The 15,608-nt window shown below is 45.7% G+C and overlaps 1 protein-coding gene across 3 annotated transcripts in view; it reads right to left on the reverse strand.

Annotated features, from left to right (window-relative positions):
* The window catches only part of Tmem150c (transmembrane protein 150C), a 67,898-nt gene that overhangs the window by 13,681 nt on the left and 38,609 nt on the right, over nucleotides 1-15,608 (reverse strand). The window contains exons 1-5 of one of the 3 annotated variants that reach the window (XM_005388245.2): nucleotides 12,520-12,776; nucleotides 4,939-5,028; nucleotides 3,862-3,915; nucleotides 3,704-3,736; nucleotides 3,545-3,612 (exon numbers count right to left, since the gene is read on the reverse strand). In XM_005388245.2, the coding sequence (XP_005388302.2) occupies nucleotides 3,545-3,612; nucleotides 3,704-3,736; nucleotides 3,862-3,915; nucleotides 4,939-5,028; nucleotides 12,520-12,761 (487 nt within the window). In that variant the 5' untranslated portion in view covers nucleotides 12,762-12,776. Of the gene's footprint in view, nucleotides 1-3,544; nucleotides 3,613-3,703; nucleotides 3,737-3,861; nucleotides 3,916-4,938; nucleotides 5,029-11,582; nucleotides 11,602-12,519; nucleotides 12,777-15,608 lie in introns of those variants that run through there. The other 2 variants (XM_013516123.1, XM_013516122.1) reach the window with 2 other exon arrangements.

The following is a 15,608-nucleotide window of genomic DNA, read 5'->3' on the forward strand; positions in this document are numbered from 1 at the left end:
TATGTAAAACAATAACCACTGATAATTTCCTACCACTTTGTCTGTAATTTGGTAAGCCCCCCCATTATTATGTTATCCTTCTTTTACTCTTTAAAATTAAAAAAAAAAATAAAGAGATAAAGTAGGAAAATCACTGATTTTTTAGATTAAACATTTTTTGGAGACTGGGTTTTAAAGTTCAGGACTCAGCTTCACATCCTTTCACTGCAGATCTAAACTGGTGCCAGGCCAAATTCTTTTTTGTTTTATTTGGTTTTACTGTTTATGCATCAGTAATTCCTATTTATGAATGCAGTACAACACGCCAGTCAATATGTTTTGGCTGATGCAGGGAGAGCGGCTGCTATTAGGTAGCTGAAATCATTCAGCTATTAGCTTTATCCTCACAACCTTCCCAGGGCAGGAAATAATATTCCTTTCAAGGAATTTGTCTTAGGTCCTTTTATTTCCCCTCAGTGAAAAGTAAAAGTATGGGTTCAGGACAACAAGCAGAACAAATTCTTTAAAGAAAATAATTGAGCCTTCAATCTTTGATTACCCTGTCAAAAAGATAAAAGATCTTTGCTGGCTAATTTTAATAAACCCTACCCTCACTCATTTTTAGGTTATAAATTAAAATCCCTACAGCTGTCCAAAAGCAGTGACTTATAGGCAGCACGGGCTATTTCTTAAAGCCAGCTATGTGATCTAAAGTAATAGTCTGAGGTCTAACAGCGACAGGCCCCAGGCATGGGGCGGGGGGATCTACTGTGCAGAACACGAATCTTTAGTAAACGGATTCTTTTGTGCTCCTCAAGTTGATACGTAAATACTTGCTGGTCTGTTCCCACGAGCAGTAATCTTAATCAGCTTTGTGTCTACCAGATGGCACTTGAGATGATGAGAGATAATAAAGACTAAACACTGGGTGTCGCAATACCTTCCAGCAGGCGCTGGCAAAAGCTTAACTGCTTCTTGGCGGAGCAGGAAGAACTGGAGAATAAGATGAGGACAAATGTCATCTGCAAGAGGGGAACTTGCTTTCATTTCTTTGTATTGGAAATGCTTTTATAATTAGTTAACCATAAGCTTTACAGCTAGATAAACTCATGAGCTTTGCAAATGGATGCTTTTTAGAGAATGCACTAGACTACTGGGAAATATTAATTTCTCTACAGAAGACAAAGGAACGAATACGTAGCTTCCAACACATTCACTGGCTTCTTTAAAGCGGGTGAGCTTTTGTGGAAAGCCAGGTTCCTATCGAGGGTGATTAAGGGAGGGGCGGTTTCCATAGCACTTAGCCTTGTTCCTGGGATAGAAAGGGAGCTATTAATTACTGTTCCTGCGCCCTATAAGATGATGAGAGAAGGGGCCAACCTGTGGGGCCTCTGCGTTTGACTGTGGGGCTTCTGCAAAAGCCCCTGACCCTGCAGTTCAGAGTCCACGGGTGAGGCTTTGTGCTCTGTTAAATGAAAACATTCCCAGGCAGCCACGTATGCTCTGGTATGAAGAAGACTATGGATCTTTTCAGAACAGCTGCACCAAGACTAGAAAGAAAGGGGCAAATATAAAACTGCGAGGCTGAAGGCAGCAGAAGCAAACTTGGCTGCCTGGTGCCAATGCTAGTGCCACATGTGCAGGGGCTGCGGCGAGTGAGTCCTTCCCAACCCCCATGAGTACCTGCGACGCGAAGAACCTGACTCCCAAGGGCAGGCGGAGAAGAGGTGCTCTAAGGAGTCAGCAAGCCTAACCCTGGGGAAATCAACCTGCCTGGTGCTTGTGTGGCAGCCCGGGGCTCTCAGACACCTGCTTAGGGAGCTGAACACGCTCTGGGAAGACGGGTAGGGCAAGGCAGGGACAAACGCACTCAACTCCAGGAAGAAATCTCCTTCACTCAGAGACGTGCCCGGGGGGCCCTCGGTGAGTGTCCTCCATCCTTCTCACTTGCACTTCCTGAACCAACTAAGATCCCGCTTGTGTGCCATGGGTGACCAAGAATCTCCCTTGATTTTCTTTTTTGTTTGTTTGTTTGTTTTCCAGTACCGGGAATCGGACTCACCATGTTGCGCTTGCCAGGCAGGCGCTGTGCCGCTGAGCTAAATCCCCAGCCCCCTCCCTTGATTTTCTAGTGAGTTCTAGAGGCCTTTCCTTTGCAAGTGGAATGGGACTGTTCGTCGTGACTGTCAATTTGACTGGATGAAGAGGTGACTGGGAGATTAGAACAGTGCGCTTCTGGGTGTCTATGGGGGTGTTTCCAGAGATGACTGACTTGTAGGTCAGCAAATTGAGGGGCAAAGACCTGTTCGCACTGTGGATGGCACCAACCAATGGCTTCTAGTGTGGATGGAAGGAAAGAAGAAGGAAGAAGTCTGCCTGTGTCTGAAAAGCCATCCTGCTTGGTTAGGCATCTTTTGCTACTCCCATCGCCTGTGGACATCAGACTGCAGCTTCTTTGGCCTTCCACGCAGACTCACACCAGTGATCTCCAGGGAGCTTCCAGGCCTTCGACCTCAGGCTGGGACTGCGTTCTTGATCCCTCTTGTTCTCCAGCTTCCACCTCCTTGGACTGAGCTGGATCCTGTTGATCTCCAGTGTGCAGAGCGCCATTGTACTACCCCACCTCTGATCCTGTAAGCCCCTCTGGTCATTTTTTAAGTTGATTCTGTTTCTCTAGAGAACCATAACCAGTACAAGGGGGTAGGAATTGTTTCTTGGGGGAAGGGGACTTCCATAAAATGAAACAAGAGGTCACCGCTTTGAGAGGCAGGTACCACAAAGGTTGAATGCTCCCTGCTAATAACATTATCCTTCTCCCTTGCTTGGAGTAGAAGCTTCACCATCCAAAAGCACCATTTCCAGAAAACCACTGTGGGAAGGATGAGCTGTCAGAGACCCCTCCCAGCAGCACGACAACAGTGACAGCTGGCTGACCCTCTGAAAGACGTGGGGAGAACCTGATGCACAAAGGACAGAGAGCACAGTCCCCACTGCCTCTGGAGGACCAACAGCATCACACAAGCACTTCCAGAGCAGCGGGGGTATGAAGAAAAAGTGGGGAATTGGGCCAGATATAGACACTAAAGATTTCTTTTTTCCTAGACGTGCTCCCTTTGCCTGCTTGGGGTGTATACAGGCACAGAGGAGGGCATCACGCTATGTTAACACTGACCTTCACATTTAAATACAACAATGACACTCCATAGCATTTATCACAGAACCTGTGCAGTTTTTCATTTTTGCCAGTGAAGGACTAACTCAGGCACTCTTTTCAAAGCAAAGGCATCACCACATTACATTCTCATGGAAGACTTCACGGCATGTGAAATATTTCATGCAGCAGAAGAAAGTTCAGAGTATACCGAAATGATAAAAGATGGGAAAAAGGGAAAGCAGGGTGAACACAAAAGGATTAAAAAAATAAACCCTTAAAACAAAAAGCTGGCTTTAGCATACTGACATGATACCAACATGTCTGAGAGATCTACTATTATTTTCATATGGATCTGGGAGAATTTAAAATAAAAAACAAAAGTGCACGAAGCATTCTCCACGCTCATCTTACCTAGGAATGCTGCCATGTTCATGACCTGACTGAACACACAGCTGGCAGGAGGATCGTCACCTGCAATGCTTGAAAAAGTGAAATATTTTGTAATTATTATATGCAAATCTGGTAGCCCTTCCTGAGGCCCAATGGGGCAGGCGAGGATGATCAGATTACCTTATATAAGGTGCACGCTTCACGCCAGGTTTCCTGGATAATAAAAAACACAGGGGTGCGGGTTAAAGTGTGCACACACGTGCAGTTTAACCTCGCCAGTGGCAACCTTTCTGCTAACTCTATGTGTAAACAATGCATTCTCCAGAGATCAACTTTACCTTTCAGCTGAATTTAATGGTAAAATTTTGTCGTCTTCCACGGCTATAAAGTATCTGTCAAGAAACAGCAATAAGTTTATAAGACAAAACAATTTAAAAACAAAACTCCAAGAAGCATTTGTTTCCTGGCTCAATTAGCCTAACTGCACTCAATCATATTCATTCCTTTCTGAGAAAATACTCTAATTTTCTACTTATAGATCAGCTAGTTTTTTGAAGCTCAAATGTCACCATTAATATTTCCTTGATTTTCAAAACACCACCGAAATTAATGGCAATGATTATAACCTGAAAATCGGAAAGCAAAGAAATAAAATCTTACAACTTTGAACAAAATAAAATTATAATTCAGTTTCTAATTTCTCAGGAATGCATGTTCACCACTCTTTTTTTTTTGTTCACCACTCTTAAACTTTTTTTTGTTTGTTTGTTTTGTCTTTTTGAGACAGGGTCTCACTATGCAGTTCAGGCTGGCCTTGAGCTCACTTTGTAGCCCAGGCTGGTCTCGAACTCGCAAAGATCCTCCTGCCTCAGCCTCCTGAGTGCTGGGATTATAGGTGTGTGCCACCACGCCCAGCTTGTTCACCACTCTTAATGAACTTCAATGAAGTAAAATAATTTCCTTCAAGTGAGTATTACTTGAAGTAAGCAAATGTGTGAACATTTTTGTGATACACCAGCACTCTCACTTTAAAAACATAACAGACCTGTCATAAAGCACTGCACCATATGAGCTGGAGTGGAAATGGAATACACAGCATGTATGTATCAGGTAAAAACATCTCGCAAATAGTCAATTCACCTAACCAGCTGAGAAAATGCTCATCACAAGGAGAACAGGTGAACACAAAATAAAACTCATATTCTTCACTACCTGCTTGCTTAATTTATTAGTCTTGCTCTTTGCTTTGAACGATTAAAGACAAGAATTGAAGTGGGCACTTCAGCAAGGTTGAATTAGTAGATATATTAAAATATGTATAAATACATTCATATAGATGTGCTATATAAATGCTGTCAACACTGTTATCTGCATTGCACCTGAACTGTGAAATCATTAACTAAGCACATACTCACACTATCCACAGCCCAGCCGAAGTGAACAAAGTGAATACAAGAGGTAGAAACATCCAGACACTGCATTTCTTCCCATCCATGCCTGCACCGCTGAAACAAAATGAACAGGCATTAATAATTAAGGCCAAAATCTACCTAACTCTTTCAAGATGGGAAAGAAATCTAACTGGGGGGGAGGGGGCATTTTGGTGTCATCATGGCACCTGCTCAGGTGGGAAATTCCTTGGGCAGTTAAGGGATTGTTATCTAGTGTTAGTTTAAAGATTCCAGTCTTAGCTGTGATCCAATGGGAAATTTCTCATAAAAACTTTAGGCCTTGTGAATGCATCAGTACATTTAAGGAAGAACGGTGGGGCTGGGTTAGGACTTTCAGGAGAAGAGCGAGGTATCAAGGTCTGCTCCAGCCCGGGGCCATTCTGAACCTTTATGGATGTGTGGACAGGACATGTACCTGTCTGCAGGCTGGCAGAACGCGTGTCAGAAGCAAATGGTTACCAGTAAATTAGCAGAGCAGGTGGGAATGACAGACGCTTTGCACATCCCAACTTTGAGCAGCAAGCTATCTCAATAAAGTCTAAAGACAAATGCTTTGGGAAACAGTGCATTAAACTAGCTCTAGTACACACATTGGAAAAAATACAAACATCAGGCATTTTTGCTTATGTCGTTTGTTTGTGTTTTTTTGGTGATGGAGGTGGTAGTGGGGACTGAACCCAAGGCCTTTATACTGAGCTACATCCCCAAAGTTTTATTTATTTAATTTTATTTTATTTTGAGACAGTGCCTCACTAAGTTGCTAAGTGGTCCAGGCTCGGCTTGAACCTGCCATCCTCCTGCCTCAGCCTCCCAAATATTAATTATTACATTTTTAAAGCAAGAAATATGTGAATTAAAAATTTCCCCAAATGAAGTGGAAACTAGAAGCTTCAGATATTATCTATGAAAAATTATTGGTAACAAACAGCAAGAAATAACTAATTATCACTTTACATCTCGTCCTTGCCTAAAAACATCAGACTAAAAATCTATTCGATATTGTGGGTGCCAGCATAATACTCACAGCAGAAACACAAAGTCTGAGAAAATAAAGTACCTGAGTGACCCCCATGAGAGGTCACCTGGTAAGCCGAATGACAATGCAGTAAAATGGTGTTTCTAAGGAGACTTCCATGCTCATTATTTTGAATTTTACAACTAGCTGCAACAAGTTCATTTACTGGCTCTGACCCTACACTGCCACATTTCTGAGACCATCTGCAGACCAGCAGGTCACAGTGTGAAGCTCTTTCGGGACTGGTTTCTGCTTTTGTTAACCTGTCGGTGCCCTGTTGATAGATCTCCACACTTCTGTCTCTTTCTCCCTCCCTGCTGAGACTGTGTTAGCTACAGGAGACTCTTGTATGTACTTCTCTTTCTGGTCTCGGAGAATGTTTGTCCTTTAGTCCACACCCAGCTTATTATGTGACCAAAGAACTTGTGGCTCTTGGTGCTGGAGGTGTGTGGAGGAGCAGGACCAAGTCTGAACTTCTCTGGCTCGGCAACTTCAGATAATGCACTTGACTGGAAGTACTTCTGTGCAGAACAAGGGGATAGATCTGTTAAAGTAACTCTCTTGTCTTTGCCTCACTGTTGCCTGATAACTAAAGTTAAAACTGATAGCCAGGCATGGTGGCACATGCCTGTAATCCCAGCACCAGGGAGGCTGAGGCAGGAAGATGGCCATGAGTTCAAAACCAGCCTGAACTACATAGTGAGACCCTGTCTCAAAAAACCAACAGTAAAATAAAATAAAATATTGTGAGGTGGTTCTTTTTCTTTCATTCTCCCAAATAAACTGGTCCTTTGCTCTAGTTGCATGAAAAAGTGTCACCCAAACTTGACTTAGTGTCTCAGCAAAGATGAGTTCCAAGCTACATAAACAAAGACCAGCCCACTAGGAGAGAATATTTTTCTGGCCCTTCTTAAGGAAAGGAGAGAAGGAAGGGAGAATCTTTGCATTCTGAATTGAACTTTAAAAGAATTCCGTGTGATATTTACTTTATTGATGTTAATGTTCCAGTAATATTACATGACCAAAAAGTGTTCCCATGTCCTAAATAGCTGTGTCTGCAACCCTGTCCCTTGAGATTCTGACAGAAGGAGGAAAAGACCAGAATTGCAACAGCTCCCTTGAAAGGGCCTGGCACTAATATTTGGTATGGGAGACTCTGCTCCACATGGTCTTATTTATCCAGTCCCTGAGACTGGATAAATGACTTGCAGAGCTGGTATCCAGATGGGCAGATCTTCCGAGGCAGCCAGTACTGCCGACTCAGTACATTTCTACCCGATAGATGTGTTCTTCTCCCCCCGTACATGTCACCCTCCATGTCTGAGTGACGTTCACTCTCCGCACGTGAGTGAGTCTACAGAGTGTGGACTCTGACAGCCCCCATCTCCTCTCTGCTCCTTTCATGGCACTTATTTTTCCTCAGAGAAAATGAACTGAAGCAGAATGACTGTGCTGGCCCCGACTCTGGATGCTTTTATTGCTCTGAAAGTCTAGCTGCAAAGGGTCCAAGGAAATGTACACTCTCTTCCTGCAAGCTGAGACACGGAACGGTGTCCACAGGAGCTTGTTACCGATAGCCTGAAGGGGGGGTCTTCATACAGTCACGGTCATGCTTACTCATACTCCTCTGGTGAATCTCAGGGAGTCCTGCACACTAATGAAGCCACCAAAGAACACAGTACACTGCTACCAGCCTCTGTCCTTAAAGACAAGCTTTCTATTCTATCAAGCGACGGTGAAACGCCTCCGATCCACAGAAGGAAAAGTCCTGTCCTCGACTTTGTTTGCAGCTTCTAAAACTTTATCAGCTCAATCACCAGCACTGCAAACAAATAAAACTTAAGTGAAAAAAACCACTTCTATTTTTTGCAGTGCTTGGGTTTGAACCTGGGACCCTATGCATCCTCGGCGAGTGCTCTTACCACTGAGCAACAGCCCCAGTCTTTTTTTTTTGGAGACAGTGTATAATTAAGTTGCCCAGGCTGGCCTTGAACTTACAATGTCCTTACCTCAAATTTGCTCCACAGTAACTGGGAGTACAGACCTGCGCCACAGTGCCCAGCTGAGGAACTGCTTATAATAATGACTGTGATGCATCACAAAAGTGAAGATAATATTTTCTGGGACTGAAAAAGATTTGCTTGTTATAAATAAGGATTTTTTATTACCTGGGGCAGTGGAGAGAGGCAGCTTTAGTTCACAGACTGAGCAAGGCTTGGACTCTCGCCCACTGACTAGTTGTGGCACCTTAGTTAAGTCCCATGCCCCAGGTTCTTCACCAGTAAAGGGGGAATAATAACGGTGTTAACCTCACAAGGTTTTTATGAAGAGTGAGAGAAGAACAGTGTCTAGCATGTAATAAATGTTAACGACATAGCTGGCTATGGTGGCACAGGGCTGTAATCCTAGCACCCAGGAGGCTGAAGCAGGAGGATTGTGAGTTTGAGCCCAGCACAGATAATTTAGCAAGACCCTGTCTCAAAAGAGAAATAAAGTTAACTTTATTTTATTTCTCAAAAGAGAAATAAAGTCATGCAGTGCATAAAGACATTTTTGTTTGCATAAAGACAGCCTCCTATATGAAGATCCCCTGGGGTTACACTGCCTGCTGACCTCGTAGCCAGGCTGGTTTGTGGTAAGCACCTGCTATGATGTCCCCAGAAGGGAGAACTCACCTCCCGTCACTCTTTTCAGAACACAGCCCTGTTAAGTGACACATGGCTATATACTCCACTCCAAGCGCTGTTTGGGGCCTTCAGTTATTGCTTCCATGTTGTGAGTTACCAGGAACTGAGTTCCCTGCCACAGCTAGTCTGCATTCTGCTCGCTAGGCCAGCTGGACCGCCGCAGGGAAGATTAACAAGCCACCCATGAACGACTAGGATGGACACAGGGTCCCTACCCAGAGCCTCTGGGCATCTTCACCATGTGTGTCACTGGCATATGTGACAGGCTGACATTAGGTTGCAAGTCATCAGCAATTAGAAGTGGTAATGACAAGGACTATTTGCTTGGTTTTGTTTTCTTCCTAAAATGTTTACAGACTCTCAGCGATAAACCAGCTTGGGAAATGCACAACACAGCCAAAAAAAATAAGTCCTACTTGTTCTGCTAAGACTTAACATTTTGTTTGCACTGAATCCCAAGTTTGGGAGGGTGCGATAGTCAGGTGACCTGGCATCACCTGAAGAGTATCTGACGTCCCCTAATGGGCAGGTGTAAATGTTTCCCACCCATGAGGTCAATCTGTCCCCTATTACCTACAAAATTCTTCATGAGCACTGAATCTACTTGTAAAGGATTTCTGTACACTGTTTCTATTCGTGAAAGGGGTTGGTAACTTCTGGTGAGAACTGATGGTGATTGGTTTTTCTCCAGTGCCGCCTTCATCCCCAGCAGCAATCTCCTTTGTTCACTGACAGATGACTCTCGGGATGCTTTTGTGCTGGAAGCCCACAGGACTCTTTCTCAGAAACAGACAGAACATGCCCTTCCAGCTGCACTCATGAAATAATCCGAGGAGGAATTTCCTCTACGAGTACTTTAGCTCAACAACATCTTGGAGTTTCTCTGCCAAGAGCCTCCTTGGACTCCATTTATAATTTAATGATAATAAATATACTGTCCACATGTGACAGATGCAAGTGCCAACCTGACAGTCACTTCTCTTTCCCCAGCTAACAGATGTCTGATTTTATTGAGGACAGCAACGAGCTCAGGCCAAGAGCACAGACTGCGATGGGGGAAATCTCAGGGAAATCTCACTGCTCTCTCAGGGACAAGTACCACTCCAGACTCCCTTCCACCCGGACAAGGCGAAGCAAAGGGAGGTTTCTGAAGCAGCAAGGGGCAAGGGTTTGCAGTTGTAAAAATGAGAAAGCTTCTGTTCTGCCCACTTGCTTTTTTTCCTAGTTGGAATGATATAGTGAAAATATAGTGCCTGTGTAGTGGCAACCATTATGTAACCATGAGGTGACAAACATGGAGACCTAGAACCAACTAATTGAGGATGGCAGGATAGAAGGCAAAAAGAATAAGTCCTTAATAACATTATTAAGACACTGCATATAGTTCTAAAGCTACCATTCTCCAGTCTTCTTACAGTGTAAATCAATTAGATATCTTTATTGCTTTATTCCTGTAGGTTGGTATAACTGGGCAAATGGCCACTCAATTGTACATTAACTAGCAGCCTCCCTTGCAAGCACAACCCTGTGTGCAAACTCCCTCAAAGGAGTACGAGGACAGATTCACACAATCATGGTGTTGCATTACACAGGAAAGGTCCCTAGTTTCTAGAGATGCATATCAAAGTATTTAGGGACCAACTGTCTTACAACAACTGTTTAATTATTATGAATTAACTCAAATATTTTTCATCAACAGAGTGATGAAAAAGTTTTAGAAGTAAAGTGGCAATGGCTATTCAGCATTGTGAATGTAATTAATTTCAACTTAAGCATTATTCAAATGGCAAATTTCATTATGCATGTTTCACCACAGCAAAAGTTTTTTTAAAAACACTTCATCAAAAAAAGATGAAAAGATGGATGGGTCTTTAAACCATAATGCATGACGACAGTGAAATAAATCAGGCACGGAATGTTAAGTATCACATGGTTTCTTTTATATGAGAAACCCAAAGTATAAAGAGCAAAATAAACAAGAGATGGTAGGAAACAGGGAAGCAGACTGTGGAGAGGGGAAGGGACCCAAAGAAAGGAAGTAAAAATGATCAGGATGCTCTACAGATCCATACCAATTCCCCAAGATGAAGGTGATTAATTTGTATCACAGACATATACTGATAAAAAAGATGAAGAGTACCACCTCACACCCATTAGAATGGCTATTCTTAAAAAAACCATAAGAACAAGGGTTGGCAAGGATGTGGGGAAACCCAAACCTTCACATGATGTTCCTGGGAACGTGAAATGCTGCAGTCACTGTGGAGGCTGTGCAGTTTGTTCCTCCCAAAATTAAAAACAGAATTACTGTATGACACAGAATTCTACTCCAGGGAGTATAAACATAAGAACTGAAACTGGGAACTTGAAACAGATTATCTGCGCACCCACGTCCACAGTGACATGATTTACAAAAGCCAAAGGACAGAAATAACCCAAGTGTCCATCAGTGGATGAATGGACAAGCAAAATGTGGTTTACACATACAGCAGGATCTCATTTGGCTTTATACAAGGAAGGGGGCACTGACACATACTACAACATGGACAAACCTGAAAGGTAGTACGCTAAGTGAAATAGCCCATTCGTAAAAGACAAATGCTGTGTTGTGTAGATCCAGAACGTCTCCCCAAACTCTCAGGCACTCAGAGGCAGGGCCTTTGGAAGGTGCTGGATCCCAGGGGTGCCCTAGCTGACTTGCTCTTGGGAGGTGAGTCAGCTTAGGGGCGGTCCCTGGGGGCGGCACCTGGAAGATGCATCTCCCTCCCCATCTCCTCCCGTCTCTCTGCATCCTGGTCGCCATGATGAGAGTAGCTCTCTTCCACCGGGCCCTCTCATGTGCTGGTTCTGCCTTGCAGCCTGCCAAGAGTGGCCCGGAACTTCGGAGACCGTGAGCCCAAACATACCTCTCCTGCTGTGAGCTGCGGGTGCTGGGTCTGTGTCAGTGCCCGACAGTGACTCCGAACGTGTGCTGCACTGCTCTGAGGGGTCTGCAGTAGCTGACTCTATAGAGACGGGATGCTGTGGAGGGTGCCAGAGGCTGGTTGCGGGTGGGGACTGAGGAGTTACTGTTTCATGAGTAGTTTCGCTTTTGCCGCTGAGTTTGCACACTCAAAAGTAGCAATTTTTATGCTATGATATTTTATCAGAACTTAAAAAAAGAATAGACACAAGGAAAATGAAGTTGTAAAACTTGGGTCTATGTCAACAAAGTCTTTTGATTCTCCACAAACAACAACAGACTGTCACTTGGCCTCACACAGAAAGCAGATCACATTGCCATGGTGCCCACGAGACAGATGATGTGCGAAGAGAGATGTAAGAGATGAGATGTAAGGGTCTGGGACCTTGAAGAGCTGGAAGGGCCGTGACGCCTACACCTCAAACAAGAGACCACTGTCGGAATCCAGCGTTGCCATCCCTCCCACGTGTGTGGTTTTACAGGCTTCAATACAGCTGCCCTGAAATGGACAGAGGGACATCAGGGGGCCCAGAAATAAAGGGGGGGACCCAAGCCCTGAGAGATGCTGGGGAGCTTAGTGGGGTGTGGACTGGCTGGAGTGAGGGGTCAGAAGCCAGCCGAGCGGCTGCAAGAACTGCAGGGGCAAAGGGCCCGCTGCTCACAGCAGCCACCTGGTCGTGCTCCTGGCCCCAGCTTCTGTGAGCAGGCAGTGGGCTTTGCGGCCACCAGTGGGGCAAGTCCCTGAGCCACTCTAGGTTTGGCCAAGAGGGAAACTGAGCAGGAAGAGCCCCTTCCTCCCAGGCGAGGGCAAGGGACTGGCAGAGCCTGGACAGTCAAATGCAGAACATCCTCCTCTGCTGGGACAGGGCCTTCCCGCTTACCTGCCAGGGACCTGGGGGGTCATGTGCGCCCCTTCCTTCCCTGTCATGATCAGGAGTTTTACTATGGTCTTTCTCCTCCTTTCGCACCACAGAGACAGGGTCTGACGAGGGGAGACAACCTGAAGTTTAGTGCCCAGGGCAGCAGGAGCCACATCCAACTCTGATGGGAGGACTGTGCACTTCCAGGGGGCCGGGACATTTACTGGACGGGGCTGGACGTGTGGACCTTGGACGAAGCCCATGAGTGCAACGGAGGACACGGGGTGCTGCGGGTTGCTCTTCGGTGGCCACAGGGGCTGTCTCAACTCTCCCAAGTCAAAGGAGAGCTAGACACGGCTGCGTGGCTAAGCGATGCCTCCAGCCTCTGTGTTGTGACACGGCCACGTGACAATGGAGTGGTAATCCAGAGAGAAGGGAGGAGTCCACTCCCCGGCCGGGCGCGCACCTCCCTCCAACGTTCATCCCTGTGAGCCAGGACCGCGCTGAGCAGAAGACAGAAGCTCTGCCGCAGATGGCCCGGCTGACGGGCGCTCCTTCTGCCCCACTGATACAGCACAGCCACCCTGGACTGTCACAGCAGAAAAGAGAGAAACTTCATTTCAAAGCTGTATTATTGTTGGATTTCTTGTTATGTAAACAGAACCTTTCACTCTAATACATTCACCCAAACATTTCATCTGAGACCTCACACTATTCCCTACCAAAATGACAAAGTCACTCTCTCCTTGAGCTTCTTTTTTTTTGTTAATTTTTTTCTTTTTGGTGCTGGGAATCGAACTCAGGACCTCGGGCTTGCCAGGCAAGCACTGTGCTGCTGAGCTATGCCTCTGGCCCTGTTGCTTTGTTTTTGAGACAGAGTCTCCCCATGTGGTTCAGGCTGGCCTTGAACTCTATGTAGCCCAGGCTGGCCTCGAACTCATAGTGACCCTCCTGCCTCAGCCTCCCATGTGCTGGGATTATAGGCCTGCACCATCATGCCTGGGTCCAGGAGCTTCTTGAGAATTACCCTGATTCTTTGGTGATGTTGACATAACACAACCCTGCCCTGGGAATCAGGTGCCACCCGAGACCCAAGTGACTGAGTGGCTTCCCTTGGGGCTGTGAAGAATTAAGGAAATGACTTCCTCAATCACCAGTGACCAATTTTTAATATACATACTTTTTTAACAAACATTTTAGAAACGTACTCATCCTTTGCCTAAAGATTCAGCAGTATTTTATGTCCTCACACTAAATGAGTACTTTGGAGGTGCTAAGGAGGCGGGGTACCTCTACTGAGTCTACTTTACAGGGGACAGTGTGGCGACCACTGCCAATGAGCCTGCTTCAGTGGCTCTAAGGAAACTTTTCTTTTCCCGTAGCAGTTGTTTCATGTGCTTTCCTGCCCGTAAGCCAACAAAATAAGCAAAAACCTGCAAAGCAAGAGCAAGAAAAATGACCAAGAGAATGAGAATCTCGTGCCCAGAGCCCTGGCCACAGCGCTGAGCCAGTGTCATCGTGCTTCTGGTCCACGGCACTAGCTCTGAGAACCAGAGCTAGCAGCTGCTCTCTGCTGTCAACACCCCAGGCCTGGTTTGGGGAGGAGAAGCGGCCGAGCAGGAAGCAAGCCAGAGCAAAGCAAGAACAGCCCACCCCACAGCCAGAGGACAGAAGGGCCCAGTAAGTCCTGGAACAGGGATCTGACAAGCAAATCCACATCGCGTCTTATGTGGCTGATGGCAGAAGACCAAGGCTGAGAAACGCCAGGCTAGCACGCAGGCCCATCAAGCCCCCATCACTGGCCCTGGATCTCCTCACCCAACAAGCTGGATGTGTGCAACAGTCAAAAGTATCAACAAAGGCAACAGTCAAAAGTATTATTCTCTGTTAGAATGGGAAGGCAGGGACTGGGGATATAGCTCAGTGGCCTAAGCGTCTGCCTGTAAGGTCCTGAGTTCGATTCCCGGCACCAAAAAAAAAAAAAATAGAATGGGAAGGCAGGCGGCACAGGAACCATGAGCACACATCTGGCAACCAGATTCTGGTTTCCAGTGGCACGCAAAGCTGCATAACCATACTACTTTCTCTACTTTCTCATCTGCAAAGCAGAGGTCCTAACAGTGCCCACTCCTTTGCAATGAAGACAAAGAGAGTTAACACAGATAAGACTCTCAGATGAGCAGAACGAGCCCATAATAACCAGAAGCTCTTACTATAAATGTATGCCTTGCTATCGTGGATGCCCACCTACTTGTGGTCCAGGAGAACGAAGCAGAACTGCAGATCTGATGCAGCTTGCTGGGGACTGCTTACGAATCCCACAAGAAACTTGGAAAAGAAGGTAAGATAGGCTTTCTTTGTTCTCTTAGTGAAGCAGGGTATGACCTTGTAAAAAAAATTCTTCAAACAGTCTCTGGGAAATTACCATATGCTCATGACTTCTCTGGGAGGATGAAGAAGAAAACAAAACCCCTGCACACATAAAATCTCCAGCCCTGCGATTGCTTGGTGGAGTTCAGATGAATGCTGGGGAAGGTTGTACATCATCCTGCCTCCCTCCTCGAGCAAGAAGAGCTAATGCACAACAAGGAACCCAAGTGTGGAACCGCTGGGTCGGATGACCAGTGGTACCAGGTGCTTGGAAAACGCAGTTTACTGCCTGATGTCTGTTCTGCGGACACTGGCCAGTACCCCGTACACCTTGACCCAGTGAGATTTCTGCCTTCATACAGAACGCTGCCCCAAACCCAAACCCTCCTGGAACAGACCTTGAAATGACCCACTTTACCTGCATTCCCCCATCCCTCCCTCATTTATCACAGATGATGCCATTCTATGTTCATTTTTTATTTGTTTGTTTGAGACAGGGTCTCGCTATATAGTTCAGGCAGGCCTTCAGTTCACTGTGTAGCCAAAGCTGGCCTTGAGCTCACAGTGATCCTCCTGCTTCAGCCTCCCGATTACAGGTGGGCTCAGATTACAGGTGGGCACCACCATGCCCAGAGCATTTTACGTTAATGTGGAGCACTTAGAAGACTCCACATTATGAATAATAGTGCATCCACGGAAGTAGGGGCAGCATTAGGAAAATCACTGTGTTGGTTAGTTTT

The sequence above is a fragment of the Chinchilla lanigera genome, unplaced genomic scaffold (genome assembly GCF_000276665.1).
Source record: "Chinchilla lanigera isolate Chin_1 unplaced genomic scaffold, ChiLan1.0 scaffold00032, whole genome shotgun sequence".
In the NCBI taxonomy this organism is placed as follows: domain Eukaryota; kingdom Metazoa; phylum Chordata; class Mammalia; order Rodentia; family Chinchillidae; genus Chinchilla; species Chinchilla lanigera.